The 19,001-nt window shown below is 43.3% G+C and overlaps 1 protein-coding gene across 8 annotated transcripts in view; it reads right to left on the reverse strand.

Moving 5' to 3' along the window:
• Positions 1-19,001, reverse strand: part of LOC126914338 (paired box protein Pax-8) — a 196,559-nt gene that overhangs the window by 4,886 nt on the left and 172,672 nt on the right. For 4 of the 8 annotated variants that reach the window (XM_050718131.1, XM_050718129.1, XM_050718135.1 and 1 more), the window contains 6 exons: positions 9,339-9,595; positions 3,700-3,785; positions 3,177-3,492; positions 1,468-1,566; positions 550-780; positions 84-179 (listed from right to left, as the gene is read on the reverse strand). In XM_050718131.1, coding sequence (XP_050574088.1) covers positions 84-179; positions 550-780; positions 1,468-1,566; positions 3,177-3,492; positions 3,700-3,785; positions 9,339-9,595 — 1,085 coding nt within the window. Of the gene's footprint in view, positions 1-72; positions 180-549; positions 781-1,467; positions 1,567-3,176; positions 3,493-3,699; positions 3,786-9,338; positions 9,596-19,001 lie in introns of all 8 variants that reach the window. The other 4 variants (XM_050718130.1, XM_050718137.1, XM_050718133.1 and 1 more) reach the window with 4 other exon arrangements.

Genomic DNA, 19,001 nt, shown 5'->3' on the forward strand with positions numbered 1-19,001 from the left:
CTGATATAGCCTGTCAATGAGTTAGTACTTTGACATTTCGTTGACCCTAATCTAATCGGTACTCATACTCACTGTTTACTTACTGAGCAACCCGCTTGTCGCTGCTCCATAACCGTAGCCGCTATATGGTGCGCTCGAGTATTGAGAGTATGCTGCGCTGTATGCATAGTCACCACCACCTAAACAAATATCGATTGCAATCACGTTAGACGGTAACTTAAACCCCTATCGAGCAAACAAAAAGAATTCTTTATTCTTAACTCTAATCGTAGGATAAGCGATTTACATTCTCGATTCCATTTGCGTTTCCTCGCTTAGTTCGTAAAGGGGAAAGTATCCAAAGAGTAAATTAACACACGTTGGCAATGATTGGCCATTTATCCGCGTAGTTGTCTAATTTTAACTGCTGGGTCGATAAGTCAGGGCGCTATAAGGGCGAACCCTAACTTACCTTCCGCATGGATACGGACATTTTTGTTCCTTTTTTTATCGTCGATAACGAAAACGAGAGCAAAGGATGAGAGAAGGTGGTTTGTGTTCGGTACTCACCGGTGGCGTAGTGTCCGAAACTGGGAAGCATCGTTGAGTAGGGCGGTATCGCAGATGCTACCTGGGGTTGAGAAACTGGCGGCTGCAAGACCGTCAGTCCGGGATCCCCTCCTGGGGTGTTGGGGGCCGCGGGGGTGGCGTTTGTCTCGTTCTGCAACGAAATCGGAGGACTCTGCTCGCCCCCGCCGGCCCCCACCCCTACATACGACACTGCGACGGTACTGCTCTCTGCTATGGCCATGCACAACACAACACGACATTCGAGTCAAGCACTAGCTAACGATCAGCGCCTTACGTCTAAAGCTTAATTAAATTGTCTCTGTAGTAAGTAATAGGTCTAGAGAAGGTGGGGATGATGAGCGGTCATGGGACACGATGGTAAACCGTGGTTACATGGAAATTATTCCGGCAAAACGGACCAACGTACACAGCACGAACACTTTCTTATAGAGAGTGGTGGCTCGGACGAGGCCGTAATTGTCTACATGCGATTTCTTGACAAGGGAAAATGGGTGCAATTACGTTCTGTACATTATGGATCTTCTCGACTTTCTCGGAACGTTTCTACGTAAGGAAACGTCCGGTTACAGAGAGCAAGGGGAACACGAAGAATGTTCTTTGGATATTTAGCGTAGGAGTTTTGTTTAAAACTCCAAAGGATCTAAAGGATAGGATAATTAAGGACGAATATCTTTTTAGTTGAATCAATGTTCACGATTTCATATACACTCAAAAAGGAAAAAAAAAGATAGGAAAAAGAACAAAAAAGAGAATGACATATGTAGTATATTATTAGTCAAGAGACACGAATATTTCCGGAGCGATTTAAATTGATTTAAATCGCACGTTTTTTGAGTGACTCACAAGGTGTGACACCGGGCTAGAACCGTAAGAAAACTAAAGAGGTGGCGAACTCACCGGTAGTGTGGTAAGGAGACATGTTAGCCCCGTCCAATGTTTGGCTCAATTTTAGTTCTTGCATCGTCAGTGGCGCGAGCGGCGTCAAAGTACCACCTGCTATTAAGGGATCCCCATTTTTCCGTTATTTGCGATTTTCGTATCGTTGGCTGGCGATCAAGGCGGAACGACGAATGTCACGCGTGATTTTCGTGAAAGCATCCTCTAATATAAATTCTCAATCTCGTTCTGCACTTAGTTTCGTCGAAATTTTACAGTTGGTCGGTGTGTATACAACGTGTAACGAATGAACGTTTAGGTTTCCAGTGAAATTATCGTAACGAGACACTAAACGATTTAGATGGTCGTTGTCACGCCCTCCGAACACGCTTTCGAACAGTCGAGTTGAGGGGCGAGAGTCGGTTTCCGCGAACTGCAGATCAAGAGATCTGCTACCATCGATACGTTCGGCTCGTACATATTAACGGTGAGAGCCAGCAAGCCGTGCAATCGACTTGGCCCGGTCGCGTCGTCCTTCAAAAATTCTTCGATCTCCGTGGCGAAGATCCTCGATTGAATTTCATGAGATGAAGCGGCCGTTACACGGCTCGCTTCGTCCATTCCGAAAAGCACCGACCGAAAGAGTTCCGCGGCCGGCGTGACCGAGTTGCTCGCAACACGTGCCACCCGGAGAAAGTTCGTTTCGTTTCTACCGTATGTTTATACACGTATGTTTGCAACTCGTTTAATATTGGCGCGTACAGAGAGAGAGAGAAAGAGAGAGAGAATATCGTCGATGGTTGCTTTTTAATAGCGTTTGGAAGCAGTACGCTCCGCCGTTGATCGACCGCCGTTAAACGGCGCAAGGAAGACAGAAACGAGAGAAAAGGAGCACAGAGCGAGAGAGACTAGACGAAAGGACGGTTAAAGAGTCCGACGATCAAGTGTCTCGAACTCGATAGACCAGCGGCGTCTAGTTTCGACAGATTCAAAAGAAGAAAAAAATACAAGAAACTGAAGAAAAGAGAAGGTACGAACAGAATTCCCTGTCACCAGCCTACGCGATGTAGTTGCAGGTGTCGCAAGCGAAAGTGGTTCGAAAAGAGTCGAAAGAGACGAGATTAGGTGGATAGTGAGTGTGGTAAGAGAGACCTAGAGATATACCCTTAAGCCGAGATAACATTAAGGAGAGAAAGAGAGAGACCACCGAATGGATCGTTCTGCCACCTCTTCTAGCACCGTAGCCGCTGCTCAGCACAGCTCATGCATTATTAAAGCCATGTATTTAGGCGATATGGGTATGCAAAGCAAGACGTAAGCCGCAATAATAAGCGTAAAGGGAAGAGAGGGATGTGAAGGGACGTAAAGGGAGGTTGGAGGATGAGGAAGGTATGGAAGAGGTGGGCAAATGGAGAGAAGGAATATCGTCGAAGAAGGAGGAGGTAGGAGAGATAGAGAGAGAGAGAGAGAGAGAGAGAGAGAGAAAGAGAGAGAGAGAGAAAGAGAGAGAGAGAGAGAGGAGAATGAGAGGCTAGCGAACGATGAAGGAAGGGACGATGATGGTGGTTTGCTAGGTCGACTAGGAAAGGGGCTTGGTACACGGGGGTATTATATACAAGAGGTTGTGGTGCACACACTGTCCGGGATTTTGTGCGAAAAGGTGGAGAGAGGGGTGAGAGAAGAAAGGAGGGTGTGCAGGATGTTGAACAGAGAAAGAACGAGTCGCTCACCTATGGTGCCCCCTATGGGCGGGGTGTAGAGATGGGGCGTTTGCGCTTGCGTCATCGTGCTGATCGTGCCCAGGGAGTCGTACAGCTCGGCGGAGGTGGCAATCGCGTTCCCGGGGAATCCTCCGTGTTCGTAGTAACCTCCACCACCGCCACCTCCGCCTCCGCCGCTACTACCTCCGCTACCACCTCCGCCGCCGCCACCTCCGCCGGTTCCAGTACCGTTCGTGCCGCCGCCGCTCGCACCGCCGCCTCCGCCGCCTCCAAGCTCACTCAGGAGCTTGTGTTCGTCCTTGATGCTCCATTTACTCGACCATAGCTGCAACAGAAGCCGGATCCTCCAGGCAAAGTTCGAGTGTCGAGGAGAACGGACTACTTGTTCGCAAGAAACGCGAGGGATTGACTTAGGTGTTAAGCTACCTTCCTGATTCTTTCTTGCCCGATGCTTCTAGATAGTTTGCTGGTTTAATGGACACAGAGAAAGAAAGAAGGAAAAGATAGCATATATGGAACTAAAAATACGTACGTTCGAGTATAATTGGTCGCCGTTGTAGTTGGTTCTCTGTCTCTTCAGGTCATCCTCGGGATGATCACTCAGGTCGCGGTTGTCGTCTGCAATCAAAACCGAAAACCATCTGCATTGCGGTCTCTGTGTTCAACCATCCTCGTCATGGATGCTACGTATCGTAGCATGCGATACTATCGCTATAACGAAATCATAGAAGCTAGCCGTGTGGTTGTCGTATTCGCAATGGGACGCGATAATCGGGCCAGCGAACGAATACTCTACATTAGTCTCTGCATCTACCAACGCCATCCCATTGGGCTATCTACGTCAGGGAGCATATGTGGTCCGCGTATTACCCACGAATCAAGACACAAATTAAACGTGGCCACGCGAAACTAAATTGAATCTGTCGGACGGGTTGAACGGTGGCGCATAGAGACGGTGTATGGCATTGATAGATAGAGAAACAATTTCGATTCCATTATATGTCTTTATTATCTCCCGGCCATCCCGTCGGTTTAATATAGAAACAAGCACGTGGGACGAGTGCCGGTACATCGGTGGGTGGATTGCCGAAGGGGTGGTCGGACATATACCGTTATACCCTTTTAGTGTTGGACCGCGGGGGTGGCGGACATGGAAGGAGGATGAAACTAACCAACGATTTCAGCCTGTGTAGAAGGGGAGGGAAAACAGACGAGGTATACGTGGTGGGGGTAGATGGTCCAACGTTCGGGTATCTCGAATAATTAAATGACCATCCGAGGGTAGATGGGTGGAGTACGTAGCATAGGGCTCGTTAAACCTCCCTGTCAAGTTGTGATTGTCCGGCCGGCCGACGGTCCCGACCATTCGACCGGCAGGGTTTGTTCCTGGACCGCTATAAAACCCCCGTTTCAAACACGGCACACCGGTACCGTGGGCTTCCATGAACTTGCTTGAATTTTACGATTCGATCGGCCGAGTTAATCGTCTGCCATTTCTCTCTCTTTCTACCACTACGTTCTATGCTCCCGCCGCGGACCCTGGTTTTCGTGTAACGTTGCCGTTTCTGGATTTCATTAGAGTTTAGGGTAGACGTGTTCGGGAATTCGTTTAAAATAGATCTCGGTTATTCGCTGGAACGTAAGAACGAAATGGGAAAAGAGGATAATAACGAACAAATCCGTCGACAGAGCGTCTTTAACGAATATTTAACGCTCGATGAATCCAGAGTGCTTAAATTTCTAAATATTTACGAAGAGAATGGCAAATCTTGGAGCGGTTTAGGTTCTATCGGGCTGATGCCATAAATTCATCGATAGCTACGCCCGCCGGCCGGTTATGCTGTCTAATGCAAATTCTTGTAACTTCTGCAAAATTACGGTCACTGGTCCTTGACAGATTTGACAGTGGTTGAGTTATGGCGGAAGGAAGGTCAGCGTTTCTCCCCCCGAAAAGAGCAGTAAATCGAATAATTCGATTGATGCCCGTGGAGGGCAAAAGCGTACGCGCGAGCGAGAGACCAGGGCCGCGTTATTCGAAAGCAATTGAGTCAATGTTAAGCAATACAATACACGGGTAATAATGGACTCTGGGGTGAATCTGGTCCCGGTGTGCTGTCCCCTACGCCACGAATATAGGGTGGGACAACGACGGCCTTTTGGATTTCTGTATGGGGCAAAAGCGCGCAGATGTAACGCGACAACAAACAGCCCCGATAGATTGCAATGCTTCCCTCGAGAGGTTGTTTCGTAAATTCGTAATAAGCCCCCGGGATTCTTCGATTCGAGTACACGTCTTAGCTACTCTATCGAACGCATAAATAACGCTGTCGATACATGATCAAGCTGATCGCGGGACCTTCGATTCGAAATTCGGTTTCTAACATTTCTCTAATACGTCTAGAATTATAGTCCGAAATTAACATATCGTTGGCTGGCTATCTTATAGTATAACGTAGCGTAACTACGAGATATCTTCAGGAGTGAATAAATTTTGATATCACTATTTGCATATTACGTGGGTTTAAATATTTCAATAATTAGATAATTGCAGATTAATGTGTCTACAAATATGCGAGTATTCTCGTGCCCACTCGATGGTATATTAGAAGTTAATAATATTCTAGTCACAGATTCGAATAGAGTTTTTAGTGAATCGAATCTCCAGATCATGCAAAAAGAATTTTATTCCTTTCGGAAAAACAATTACAAATTTTACCATAGAATTGTTCGTCGAAGGTAACGAATTGTTAATGCTTGTAAGTAGTTTGAAAAACAGCAAGAACGACGCAACGATTTTATCACATTTATTACACTCATTTTCCCTCCTCGATCTTCCACTGCATCTGACAAGTATCCGTCAAAAGACGGAAGTCTCCGCATTCCACGTATAATACACGTGTACCGAAACGGTTAAATTGGAATCAGAGAATTCCACTTTGCCTGAAACACGAAGATTCCTTTCATACCGTTCGTATCATCGTATCACGCGCGTCTTGTACAAATAAACGTAGAATGTCCACAAATTGAGCCTACCGATACCATCGATTTACTTGACGCAAAAAGGAATACAAATTTGTGGTTTACCGATCCTTTACTAAGAAAAAAACCTAAACGCCGATTTACTCCACATGTCGCGACTGATATTCCTTAGCTTAGTTCTAACGACATAGCCCTTTTTGTTATACGCTGAGACACAAAACGTATCGCGCACGAGAATTCACCGCAGATCGCGGCAGTGCTCGTTGAAATTCCAGCCGGTTAAGAGGCGCAGGCTCGCGAGAATAACGCCGATGATCTCCCCGGAGGACAGGGAGACTAATGTGTCGTTGCCTAGGGATAGAAGCCGCTGTGGTCTGTGAAGTTTATAATCTAATACGCGTACCCTCGGCCGGCCACAAAACACTGAGTGCTCTCACCGCGGATGCGACCACTTTTGCGACCGCATATCGCTACTCTCATAATCCGATTATATCAAATTACTCGCGTACCATCGGCATCCCTGCGCGAGCCTCGCGATGTACGAATCGATACGCCGTGTGAAACGCGTCCATGGGATTTATCATCGAGGAAACGTCAATGCTTTTCTCGTAGCCTTCTTTGTTTTTGTTTTTGTCACTCTTACTTTTCGGAAAAATTAGCTAAATATTTGTGCATGTTGAAGGTTGGTTTGATCCTAATGCGTGGAATTTTGATTTTAACTCTCCATAGACAATTTGAATCATTTTTGGCCTTGACTAGATTTCACGCACGAATTTTTACCATGCCGACAAAAGATTGTTGTCACTTGACACAGAAACTAATTGTACAACGTAGCAAGGTTTCCCATAAGTGTTCTATAATTTTCCTAGATTTCTTGAAAATCTTGGAACGAAATAGTTCGCGCACGCAGTTAAAAGACCTCGCTAGAGGTTTGCTTCATTCGCTAAATATTATTACAAAAAGTACTATATTTCCACTGTGTATTGTGTATGTTCTGTGGATTGTCGCACCTTCGAAACTTTCACAAACGCATAAACGTCCACGGTATAGCCATAACTTCCTCCAAATGTACTCAACAATTTCCCAAAAGTTGTAAAACGCCTAAAACCTGACTTCCACTTCCAAAATAAGAGTCTACATTTTGTAAAGAACACGATGCAACGATGATTAGTGCTGGATCATGAGAAACAACGAAGGGGTGGAACGATTTAAAGGGGTTGGGATGATTCGATTCGGACCGGAAAAGAAGTGGACCGCTAGCAGCGATTTCTGTTCGCACCTCTCCGAGCAACGAGCAGCGAATTGCACCGGGATTAGTGTACGCGTACAAAACTCGGGTTCGGAGTTAGTCTTCGGGCTGAAGCCACGTCGGCCACGTGTCGAGTGGCACGTGTCGGGAATATTTCGGGACGCGTTATTCACGCAATGACAGCAGAATGAATCGCAGCACGTGCTGCTCGACGTTTGACTGATACTCCCCATGTGTGAGTATGTGTGTGCGTTTGTGTAGCTAATCTTGGTCGGGTCGCGGCAACACTCGAAATCGTTCGATCGTTAACTGTATCTAGTTTGATTAAGGTCGGGATATGTTTGGATATGTTTGTAATTGGTGGTCGAAATTTGATCCGAGATCGAAGATTTAAATTCGAAGATTAAATTGGAAGGTAGATTGTATTTAATTTGGAAAGTATTTAATCAATCATACAGATTCTCTTGTCTTTAAAATCGAGATTCTTATTTAAAATCCAAAAGAGTAAATTAATAATTTGATCTACGATTAGTTTGTCGAGTTAAATTTAAAACGAAACGCGAAAGTTTTACGAAATATTCAGATCCTCGATTAGGACCGAGATTAGGAAATGGATTAATAGCATTTTCATAGAAAAATGATTCTTACTTGAATCAAATAAATGCCGAATATTTGTCTCTCTAAAAAATGTAGATGAAAATAGAAGGATGTTGTAACCTGAATTTATCGTGAACAATAACGCACAAGCCATTTGAAATTATGTTATTGAATCAGATAATCATGATATCAGATGATGGATATTAGATCATATTGATTTGATATTTTAAGACTATGATAAAATCTGTGGCTATTTACCGAAATAAAATATAAATTGTACGCGATTCGAGAAGAGAATTCAAAAGTTTCCATTATATTCGTCCCTGTTTCCGTTGCAAACTTGTAGAAGACGACGATCCACAAACCCTTTTGCATGATACCAAATAAGGTGACGAAAATTCGAGTTTTGCGGGGAGTGCAGACAATGGGAACTTACAAATTGAGCGGGACAAGCGATGTAACGTCACTGCGGTATCATCGTCTTCGCGAAGCACACCGACTTCTCCATTGTTCGGTGTTCCGAGGGGCTCCGGCGAAACTCGTGCCGATTTACTCGGCTGTAACGTCGATCTAAGCGATATCTCCTTTCTTGCTCGGCCTTATATAACCTCCTGGGCAACAGTCGCGAGTGAAATGTAGCCGCGACGCCTTCTGCGATTCGATCTGACGTTTACATAAGCTCGTCCACCGTTTCTTTTTCTCCCCGGGTACCGTCACTACGATTGTTCTTCTGTTTTTCGAATACTATGCCACGTTTGATTCATACGATAAGTGCATTTCTGTTTATAAATACTACGATGACTGTTGATCTTACACAGAACGTGATAATTCGAATAATTGTTATATTTTTTATACATCAACCGTAACTCAGATTATTAGAGAGACAATTAAAACAGGATCGAAGTTTGTATTCGTACGAGATAGATACATAAAGAACAAAAATTTGTAAATATTATTTGCAAGAGTTATAGGATTAATGACATCGCGTCTGCTATTTGGTGAATGTCCGATGACACTCTGATTTAAGTTTTATAATCTAGCATGATTTAAATACTTAAACATTATTTACACCTTGTGTGAAATACTATGTGGTATGTAATAAATTATAGTAGAAATAGTATATTTAATAGATTATCTGAATCTAAATATTACCTAAACAAACGTAGGTAATCATTTTACCTAACTTTACCTTTACCTAACTATTGCCTAAATGCTGAAACACTCATGAACAGAGGCGTAATAGGATTGGCTTTCGAATTGCTTGGATCGCGAGAGTGATCGCGGTGGTATCGTAAGAGTAATCGCGGGTCGAGGGATCATCGACATCGAAGAATTCAATGACTCACCGTCGTCGGTGCGTTTTCTCTTGATGCTGTTGCCATTGGGGTCCTGATGGTGCGTCGGGATTCCCAGGATGCCACTGATGCTGTAAGCGTTGGGAGCGGTTGCTGCTGGGTGACCCGCTGCAGTGGCAGGTGCATGGGCTATCACCGACACGGAACCACCTGATCCTGGCTGACCTTGCTGCTGACCTTGCTGCTGCTGCGCCTGCTGTTGTTGATGCGCGTGCTTCGCCTTCTCCGCCGCTTTGTTCCTCACGATTCTGCGGACAATGGAGTCCAGCATAGTGTATAGAGTTACACTTGTTCATTAAAATAACCGCGATCAGCTTGGTCTTCGCGGTTTTAACTACGTTGTACCGAGTAATGGAAACGGGTATTAGGCGTGACTTGGTCGGTTTAGATTCAACGAATCGAATTCTCCGAAACTTTTGGAGTAAGAGAGTGGTTGCATTGAAAGGGGTGAGACCTTTTTGTATTATATATTCTCTGGGATTTTTCTATTAAATGTTTGGGAATTAATTTGTCAGATACTCTGTATCTGTAGTTACTTATAGAAGAAGTCTTCGTGGAGTTTTCGATACGGTTATTTTTATCAAATAAAATGGTAAAAAATTTCATTGCAAAGTTAATGCAGTCTGAAGGTCTTAAGAAAAGATTTTAATATCTTAAAAAGTAAAAATATATGTGCGATTAAGGCATATAAGCTTCATTTAAATAAACATGGTCGCTTTATAGAGGTTGGTTTCTGATGAAAATTATTTGTCAGCATATGACAGAGATAATGAAAACACGATCGAGTACACGTTACGATACAAGTACTCGCAACATGTTTCCAAAAAGTACGTATCGAATATTTGAATAGAAGAATATAAGAATTAAGCTACCGATACACGTTATATAGGTACCGTTCTATTAGAATAGGAAAATGATAAATTGAGATTTCGTGCGATAGCGTGCATCTCACATTTTCTCGTGTGCACATTTTCCCTCGTATAACTAGAAACTAACAGATACCGGTCTTCCTAGCTCACAGTTGCGGATGATTAATTACGATTACGCGGGTCACTTCGCGCACGATCATTCTCTCTACCTACCGCGATCGCTCGAACGCGCATCAGCACTCGCTTCTACGATACACGACTCTGTCATTCCACCATTCTACGTTGGTATTTGTGAACCAACACATAACAACGGAAGTAACGCGTGTCGTTCGCCATTGTTCCGGACAGGCATGTCAGAGCGCCTCCACCTTCGATATAGAATAGCTACGTGACTCTGCGGAACGGTCGCGTATCATAATCGCATCAAGGAGTCCGTAGACATCAGACAGAGCTATAACGAAGTCCCGTGCCTCCTCCCCAACTCCTCTTCCCGCCCTTCCGACCCACCATCCGGCCGTGCACCGACTGCTTATTATCCATGATATATTATGCGTCCGGTTTCAATGGTCAGCCAGTCCTACGACGTCGGTATCAATTATCCTGGCGAATATTCACGGCGTAACGTTGTTAATCTCGCCGCGTGCCGGTTGTACCTAGGTAGCCCGGTTCACGGAAGAAGCTGCCGCAAAGAGGCTACAGGCGTCGATCGTTCAGCGACTACGCCCTCTCAGGCTTCACCATGGCTTCACGGCGAACGGAAGTGATCGTGTACCGCTAGTTAAACCGTTTTGGAAGTTGGTAGAAGCTTCTCTATGATGATCAAGTAAGGGTGGTCGAGCTTTGGAAGTTCTCTTCAGCGAAGGTTGATCGACCAATTGCGCTTTTTAATAAGCTTTTTGCTCGCTTTAATTGGTTTTTGATAACGTTTAAAAAGTGTGGTTATTTTATTGATTTAATTGTTTAAGCAATACTATTTTGATTTGGTGTGGATTTGTATAGATTTACTTAGGTTTGGAAGCTGCAAAAGACGTCGATGATGATTTTAAAGTCAGGAAACTAGTGTGGGGAAGCCTAGTTACGGTGATCTTTATATAAGTAAAGTTGATCGATTGATAAACAGAATTGGGGAATTGAAAAATATAGTTATCATATAGTTATCACCTTTGAAGGTGTGACAAGCATATGTCGATTGATTCATGATCGTGCTAGTGTCGAGTAGGAGTGATATTAGTCAAAAGGTTTTCGCGCATAATAGGTCAGCGGTTTCGCGCGGTAATGGGCGAGCGCGTAATGGATCGACATTAAGTCGTTCGTTTCTGGCGTGGATGTGTTTGTGGGCTAGGTAATCGTGGGGGTGCGAGCTACGGCGATCAATCAGATGACACCTGTTGCCCGATCTCCCTGGTTCGTTCGCTACCTTCGCCAATTCGCAACAATTAGCAACGATCCTTATCAGGGCTAGACTCTGGGGTGACGCTGGGAGCAACGATCCTAAATCGTTCAACCTTCCAATGTTGATATCTCTATACCAAGTTTGTACAAGTGCTTCGGTTTATATTACGATTCATCTTCTCATACCAATATTTGTATAGTAAATTTGAATATTAAAAGTACCTATTTAAGAACTACGGTACGAGATTTATGGGGAATTAAGATTGTTTTACGATTACTTTATTCGTCGAATGATTCGAAGAATGTCGCAATTAAAATCGCCAGAAACAAATCAATCTTCTCTAAGTTCAATTTTCTCCAGTTTATGGATACGATCAGAGCTTCTGTAATGTTTGTCTGATTAATTGCTGGAAATGGGCATATGTAGTTTTAATTGGATATATTCTGACCGACGGACGTGTGGATATGTTTGCGAAGATGTACTTATGGTGGAGAAGATAAGGAAATAGAAAGTGTATATTTTATAAAATTTCCCAATGATCAGAGATTTGGGTTATTCCCCTTCAGTTGATCGCCAGCTGTTCGGATCTGAAAACGTCTAACGTACGTTCGGTTACAAAAAATCTGGTTGCCAGAATCAAGTTGGTCCCGAGGATATAATTTATTATTAGGATATAATTTATACTAGCCAACGACTTAACAATTGCTAAAGTATTGCGTAAAAGAGCCTTGATATCTTCATCTACTTTTACCATGCTCTTTCTCTTCTCTTTCCGCTCTTTTCCACCAAACACGGTATTATAAAAGGAACAATAGCCGCATTGCAACAGAACGTTAATAGTCGGTTCGTGTTTTAATTACCAGAGCTTCGAGGGGTTTTGATTTAGCCAGAAACGAAACGACCGATGCAAGGAACGATGGAAATCGTGGATCGTGTGTGTTCCGTGAAACGCGGCAAAACACAACGAGAGGGCCGGTGGTATAATGAGCGCGATCGACGATCTAATAAGTGCTACGACGCCGAAGCGTCCGTACAACAGGTGCAGATTTTATCGCCGTACAGATGGTGCGAACCGTTGCCACACGCTGCGTTTCGAGAGCCAAATAAACGGCAGCTTTTTGAGCTGAAACTCACAGGCGTGCACGAGCCGCTTCCTATCTTCTAATTAGCATCGCGTTCGCTACGGTTTTGTTCGCTATCGATGCATTTATAAGTATCAACGACCGTTAACTATTCCCTACAGACGCAGCTTGTATGATTTATATAACTCCGCGAAATTTATTCGAAATTTACTCCGAGCACACGGACTGTTTAACCGTTCTTTCTTCGTTTAAATTACGATTTTTCGTCGATTTTTCAGCGAGAATTCTATTTCTCGATTCTTCGTGAGCTGCAGGGAAGAGAAAATTGTTTAAAAGGAGCAAGAGCGTATTGATTCGATAGGGAAACAGGGAGAATGGTTGAAGCTAGCCGACAGTCCTTTATGGTTGGATGTCGACGGGAAAATCGAGCAGCGGATGGGAATAAAGTTCGTACGAAACCCCAACGTTCTGTCGTTAGGACAATGTCTTTCCCTTTTTAGTCTTTTCTCTCTTCGTCCTTCGGTTTAGTCTTCTTCCGGATTTTTCGTAGTTCGTTTAACCATTCAACTTTCTTTCCTATTCTATGAAACAAAAATCGTTGCTATCTTACGTGGTCTTTCATTTCGTTTTACGCTCTTGACCGATTGACATTTAACCGGATAGTATTGTTGAAAGATCTGTAAGATCTCGATAAAAGATTTCCCTGTCAGGAAGATTTTCGTAAAATCGTACACGTGCTAATTGATTCGTTTTCTGCCTCGATGCAATATATAGGTCGATCCAATCAGATATTCTTTTATCAAATTCCAAATAACCTTTTTCATTCTTCGTCCCAGAAAATTTCGATCAACCTTTACCCTTTCAATAGTACACTTTTTATCCGATACATTTTGCATATCTTTGAAATCCCTTTGCGTATCTCAACATAAGATGTAGGTCGATTAATCCAATCAGATATTTTCTCGGTTTATGAATAACTTCTCTTCGAAGTGACTTTGTAGCCCCACCATGGATGTAAGAAAGAGGATAAAACTGTCGTTGCTGGAAAATCACATGGCGGTTTCCATTCACGAGGGGGAATGGGTATAGAAGCTTGCCAATCCTTCGCGGTGGTGAACAAGGAGCGAATTCACTCCGTCCCTCTGGCATCCCCACGATGTTCCTCGTTGCTCTTACGACTACGACGCCTTGGAGAAGCCAGAGGTGGCGCCTGGAGGAAGGCCGAGCAGAATTATGAGGGTAGAGCGTGTCGAGGGTGCCACGTGGGAAGAAGCTATGCCTCCCCTGGCGCCATCAGATCGTTCCCCAACGGCCACTCCTGAACTAAACTGCTCGACTATCTACCCCGAAGTGCCACCAATCGCCTCTGCGAATTCAACTTTTCATAGCTTTCGTTTCAAGTTTCTGGATATCGTTCGGATATCGCCTAAATTGCGTTTAAACAAATAAACGGATATTTAAGTGATTCATCTGATATTGAAATTGCAATTAATGCTTAAATTAGTTATTTATAATCGTATTGAATATTACGAGCATACAAGGTGTAATTAGTGGTAGAAAATTCCTCTGGAATGTTTACCTGCTAAATCTTAATTTCTCTTGAAACTAATATTTCTGTATTATGCTTCTACCTAATTGGAAACCCGCTTCCTATTTGTACCATTAGTTACACTCCATATATATACGTAATATATTCGATACGATAAGAAATTATCAAAATCAAATATTTCAAGCTAATTTGCTCGTATAAAGAAATTTATTATTTTCCATTTATCTCTTCATATAAAACTATTTTCTATTTATCTATTTAACTATTTATTTAACTATTTCTATATTTTCCATTTATCTCTTCATATAAAACTATTTTCTTCCTTCTGGTGATTCTTGACCACGTCGATTTCAGGATACTCTGTATACATTCCAAGAAATGAATTCGCCGCTGTAATATCCACGATTGTTTACTTTGACGTTAGAATCTCATAAAACAGACCATCCTCTGGATCCTAGAGGGGATGAAGTCTATAACAGACGAACGCGAGCCATGACGTATGATGCATAACGGCTGGTAGCAGCGTAGGTCGATACTTTAAGACGTTCCCCGGTCGCCTACCTTCTCGGGACCAACGTAAAATCGCAGAGACGTTCCGAGAGTAGTAGCAGCATAGTTCGGTGGCAGAGGATGAGGTTCAGCCGTGCCACGGCTCTGGAACCACAAACTTTAATGTTGGCATTACTTTTATGCGCGACTTTATGCCAAGTATCCCATCAAATATATGACCCAAGCTCTTGCACGCTTCCCGGGGGGCGAGCACCTCTGCAACCTTCCTACTACCTTCCCTTTCCAACCCTCTCTCTCTCTCTCTCTCTCTCTCTCTCTCTCTCTCTCTTCTATATTCCACCAACCCCCGTTTCCACGCGCGGCTAAATTATTGCGAATAAAACTTTATACTCAAATTACCTCTACGCCAACTTTATCGCATTTCACCGGTACCAGCGCCACTCCTCCGCCACCCTCTGACAGTTCTCTCCCTTCGTCGTCGTCGACGACGACGAAGCTCGTCGCTGGATGGACTAAAATTTTCTCCGACGAACAGGAGTTAATCTCTATGGATTAAATACTAGCTCTTATCGCTTCGATTTTACTATGGAGCTTTTCTTCATGTCTTCATTATCATCCCTTATGATCCATAATTTGTGACGGACCGAAGAACAAGAAGATCGATACTGTTTTGTAAGTCAGTCCAATGGAAATTCTCCGTTTGTGGAAGAATTATTGAACCGAGGAAAGAGTGTAATTATAGCATCGGGTTCCATGTTGGACGTGGGTCAAGATCGAATCCAAGTAGAATGTAGAAGAGAATATATATCAGGAATTCTGCTTTTGAATAAAACGGATAGAAACGGGTAGTTTGTTAGATACGTTTCGTTAGAATCCCATGGAGACAATTTCGAAACATAATAGGGATAGCGATGGCCAGCTCACGTAACATTTCTATACAATGCACTACGCGAACTTTCAACCTTCGATACTCATTAGTTGCGAAGGAAAGTCACTAAACGGAATATACTTATTATCATTGAAAATATCATGACTATGGTTTTATTCTTAGTAAAGACAATAGCCTGAACCACTTGCTCGATTATTGTTCGTCGATAGAAACGAATTCACGCCACTAATGCAGGGTTAAGAAGTTATTACGTGCTATTATATACATCTTCACGAGGATTGCGGGGGATTTCGGGTGGCTTTCGAGGATTTACCAGTCTCTTTCGGGTGCAGATGCTTCGAGCGTGCAACATCGGAACGGAACTCCCCTTTCTCTTTAACCCGAGGAGTCAAGGAGAGAAAGAGAGAGAGGATGGCGAAACGGTGTGGCAGGGTAAGGATAGAGATGGAAAAGAGAGAAAGAAGATCGGAGAACGCGGATGTTGAAAAGGGAGGGAGAATCGCAGGGAACTATTTCGTTGAGCTGTAGACACAATACGGGACTCGCTCCACGGCCATTGTACGCCCTTCAGAGGAGCACAATGGCTGGAAAAGGTGTATCCTGATATTCCACCACCTCTCGAGAGGCTGTAATATACCCCGGGACCGTGCTGTACTTGCCGCTTCTCGGTGTAGTACGGTGTGATTCTTGAACAAAAGCTACGGAGGAGGAAGCGGGGTTTACCGTTTCTCCCGCCAGTGTTATCTTTCACGGCGGGCTTAATTATTTTTTTCTGCTTTCTTACCGCGATCATGACCCCCGCTCGTACCAATCGACGCAGTTTACCTCGTCATTTACCTCGTCAAATTTTTCCCTCTCTGACTCTTTAATTCCCTCCGCTTCCTCCTCTGTATCTTATCGGTGAAGACGAATCGTTTTTCGAACGAATAACAACGAGAGGAACGTTCGACGTCTAGAAGTAATTCGTTGTAAATTCGCGCTTCGCCGTGTCGCAAGAAAAACGCTTCCTTCTATGACGAATAATCGGAGGAATATTCGATTTCTACGAGTAATTTCCTGTTTCATCATTCATCGTGTCGAAAGAAGGGAACGTTTCTTCTCTGAAGAATAATTGGAAGAAGAATCAACATTCGAGGAACAGTACAACGTAACTGAAGAAGGGTTTGAAGAATAATTGAAACTGAATGATTGTAAATGAAAACATTATTACGTACTTCTCTTTTAGAAAAGAGATAACTCGAAGATGAATTTCACGCGGACGAAAAGCTGCATCTATGTTCCACCCTCACGAAAGAAACAAAATGTTTCTTTTCCGACGAATAATCGATGAAATAACCAATGGATCTCGACCTCCAGCGCTAACTCGATGTAAATGAAGAAATAATACTCTCATCTGTTACGTATATCCCAAAGTCGCTTCTTCAGAATCGTACGAATGATAGTAAGGCCGTCCTGGATCTGTAAGGGTGTGTCGAAAGCTATGTCTCCAAGGTAGGAAGTCAGGTATAGGTTAGATTAAAGCAGAGCACCGTGGCACGGTACCCTAGTACCGCATCGTAGTCAGTTTGATGAAGTGTTCCCTTGCTCGGTACCAGGGACGAGTATATTATTATATCTGGGGACGTAGTTGGCATTGTCAAACAGCAGCTGCCCGTTTCGTACACACAACTATATTAACTGTGACACCCTACAACCACCGTGAAACTACTCACTTGTATTCTACGTGTCTCCGCGTACATGTTAACGCGTATACACATAGCTAGCCAAAAGCGTGTTTGCGTGTTTGTTTGCGATGGCTGGAGTACTAGCAACAAAGGCCGCTCTTCCAACAATGATACCGGCGAGTCAACAGTCACGAGGATCCTCTAAGCACAATGTAACACACGATTTATAATATATCGTCTCGGAACGACACCTCTCACCCCTCAACACGCAGCGAAGAGGATACAGTTCTATCTACAAGCCATTATGCGTTTCGAGGGCATCTAGATTTATGCGAGAGTCGTCGAATCCTATAGAGTCGTCGATCCTTCAAATTCTTCCGGTATTTGGTCCCGGTCATTTGCATTTCGATGCAAATTTTAAGGTTCGCGTTACGCCACGATGATCTTCACGACACTGAAAAGCCCCGGATGGCTTGTCGTTGTCGGTTAAGTCTTTTCGTCAACAATGATGTCAAGTGGGACACTTTAATCCCCATTTTTCTAGTTATTAGACCCCATTTACATTCATTTTCTGATGGAAATTTGCGTTGGTTGGATCGTGGTTGCTGTTACGAAACGATGCGATTCCTATTATCGTGCGAATAATACGTTCGGTGCTTTCTTTTTTCCACAGACGAGCATTCTTAGTCTATGTTTGTAAGTATCGTTCGGTTTATCGGACATCTAAATTTTACATTTATGTAAAATGCTACAGTGTTTCGGCATTGCTAAATATTTAGTATGAACTGATTTTAATGAATGAACCATTGAATAAAAAAAAACACACGTGAGAGTTATGGAGATGTCAATAAGACGTAGGAGACAGAAGAAATATAAAGCGTACAATGTATCATTGAAACATCTATTATTTTAACGAGCGAGGCATTGAAAAACTAGATAAAAAAAGCTACTTGAAAAATTACATAAAAGGTTGTCTTTATATCTTCAGAGATTGACTTATTGAACTGCATTGAAACGTTTGATTACGTTACGAAACGATTGATATTACGTTAATAAATAAATAAATAATTTTTAATAAGAAGAAAAGTATCTACTCCTAGCAATATAAATACTTTGGTGTAGACTATCTCGTTTGTAAGAGATCATAGATGGCAAAATCTGAGTTGAAGCATGCGAATCGTAGTAGAGTGAGTTGCCATTTTGTTCCACGCTCGACCACGAGGTATATTACGCCGCGCGCAATAATATTCGATTAAACTTCTCCGTGATTACTTCATTGGAGATAGCCGATTAATCTTCGAATATTCGACGGTTCATTAACTGTCAATCATCGGGCGTCATCGGGTTATTAAACGGCTGTATCGGCGAGTCATCGTCGGTCAACGCGCAAATGCCGTCCTTTCCTCGTTAGCGATATCGTAGCGTTGTAATAGTTTTCGTGTTAGTCATGATGGCATTGTTCCATCGCAATGAAATCCAACCGAATGTTTTCACCGTGGGATATTAAATCGGAGTTGCGAGCGTCGTTGACGGTTTCCTTAATTACTCGCGTCATAAAAGTTTCTTTAACTTCGTCTATTCCGCTTTCCATTTCACCTTCGCGTGTCCGCCTTTATCCATTCGAGATACGATCGTTCGTACAGAGAGGCAACTGTCAATTAAGCAACCGAAATAGGATTTCGAAACATTCCGACGCAG

Source organism: Bombus affinis, chromosome 3 (genome assembly GCF_024516045.1).
Source record: "Bombus affinis isolate iyBomAffi1 chromosome 3, iyBomAffi1.2, whole genome shotgun sequence".
Lineage (NCBI taxonomy): Eukaryota > Metazoa > Arthropoda > Insecta > Hymenoptera > Apidae > Bombus > Bombus affinis.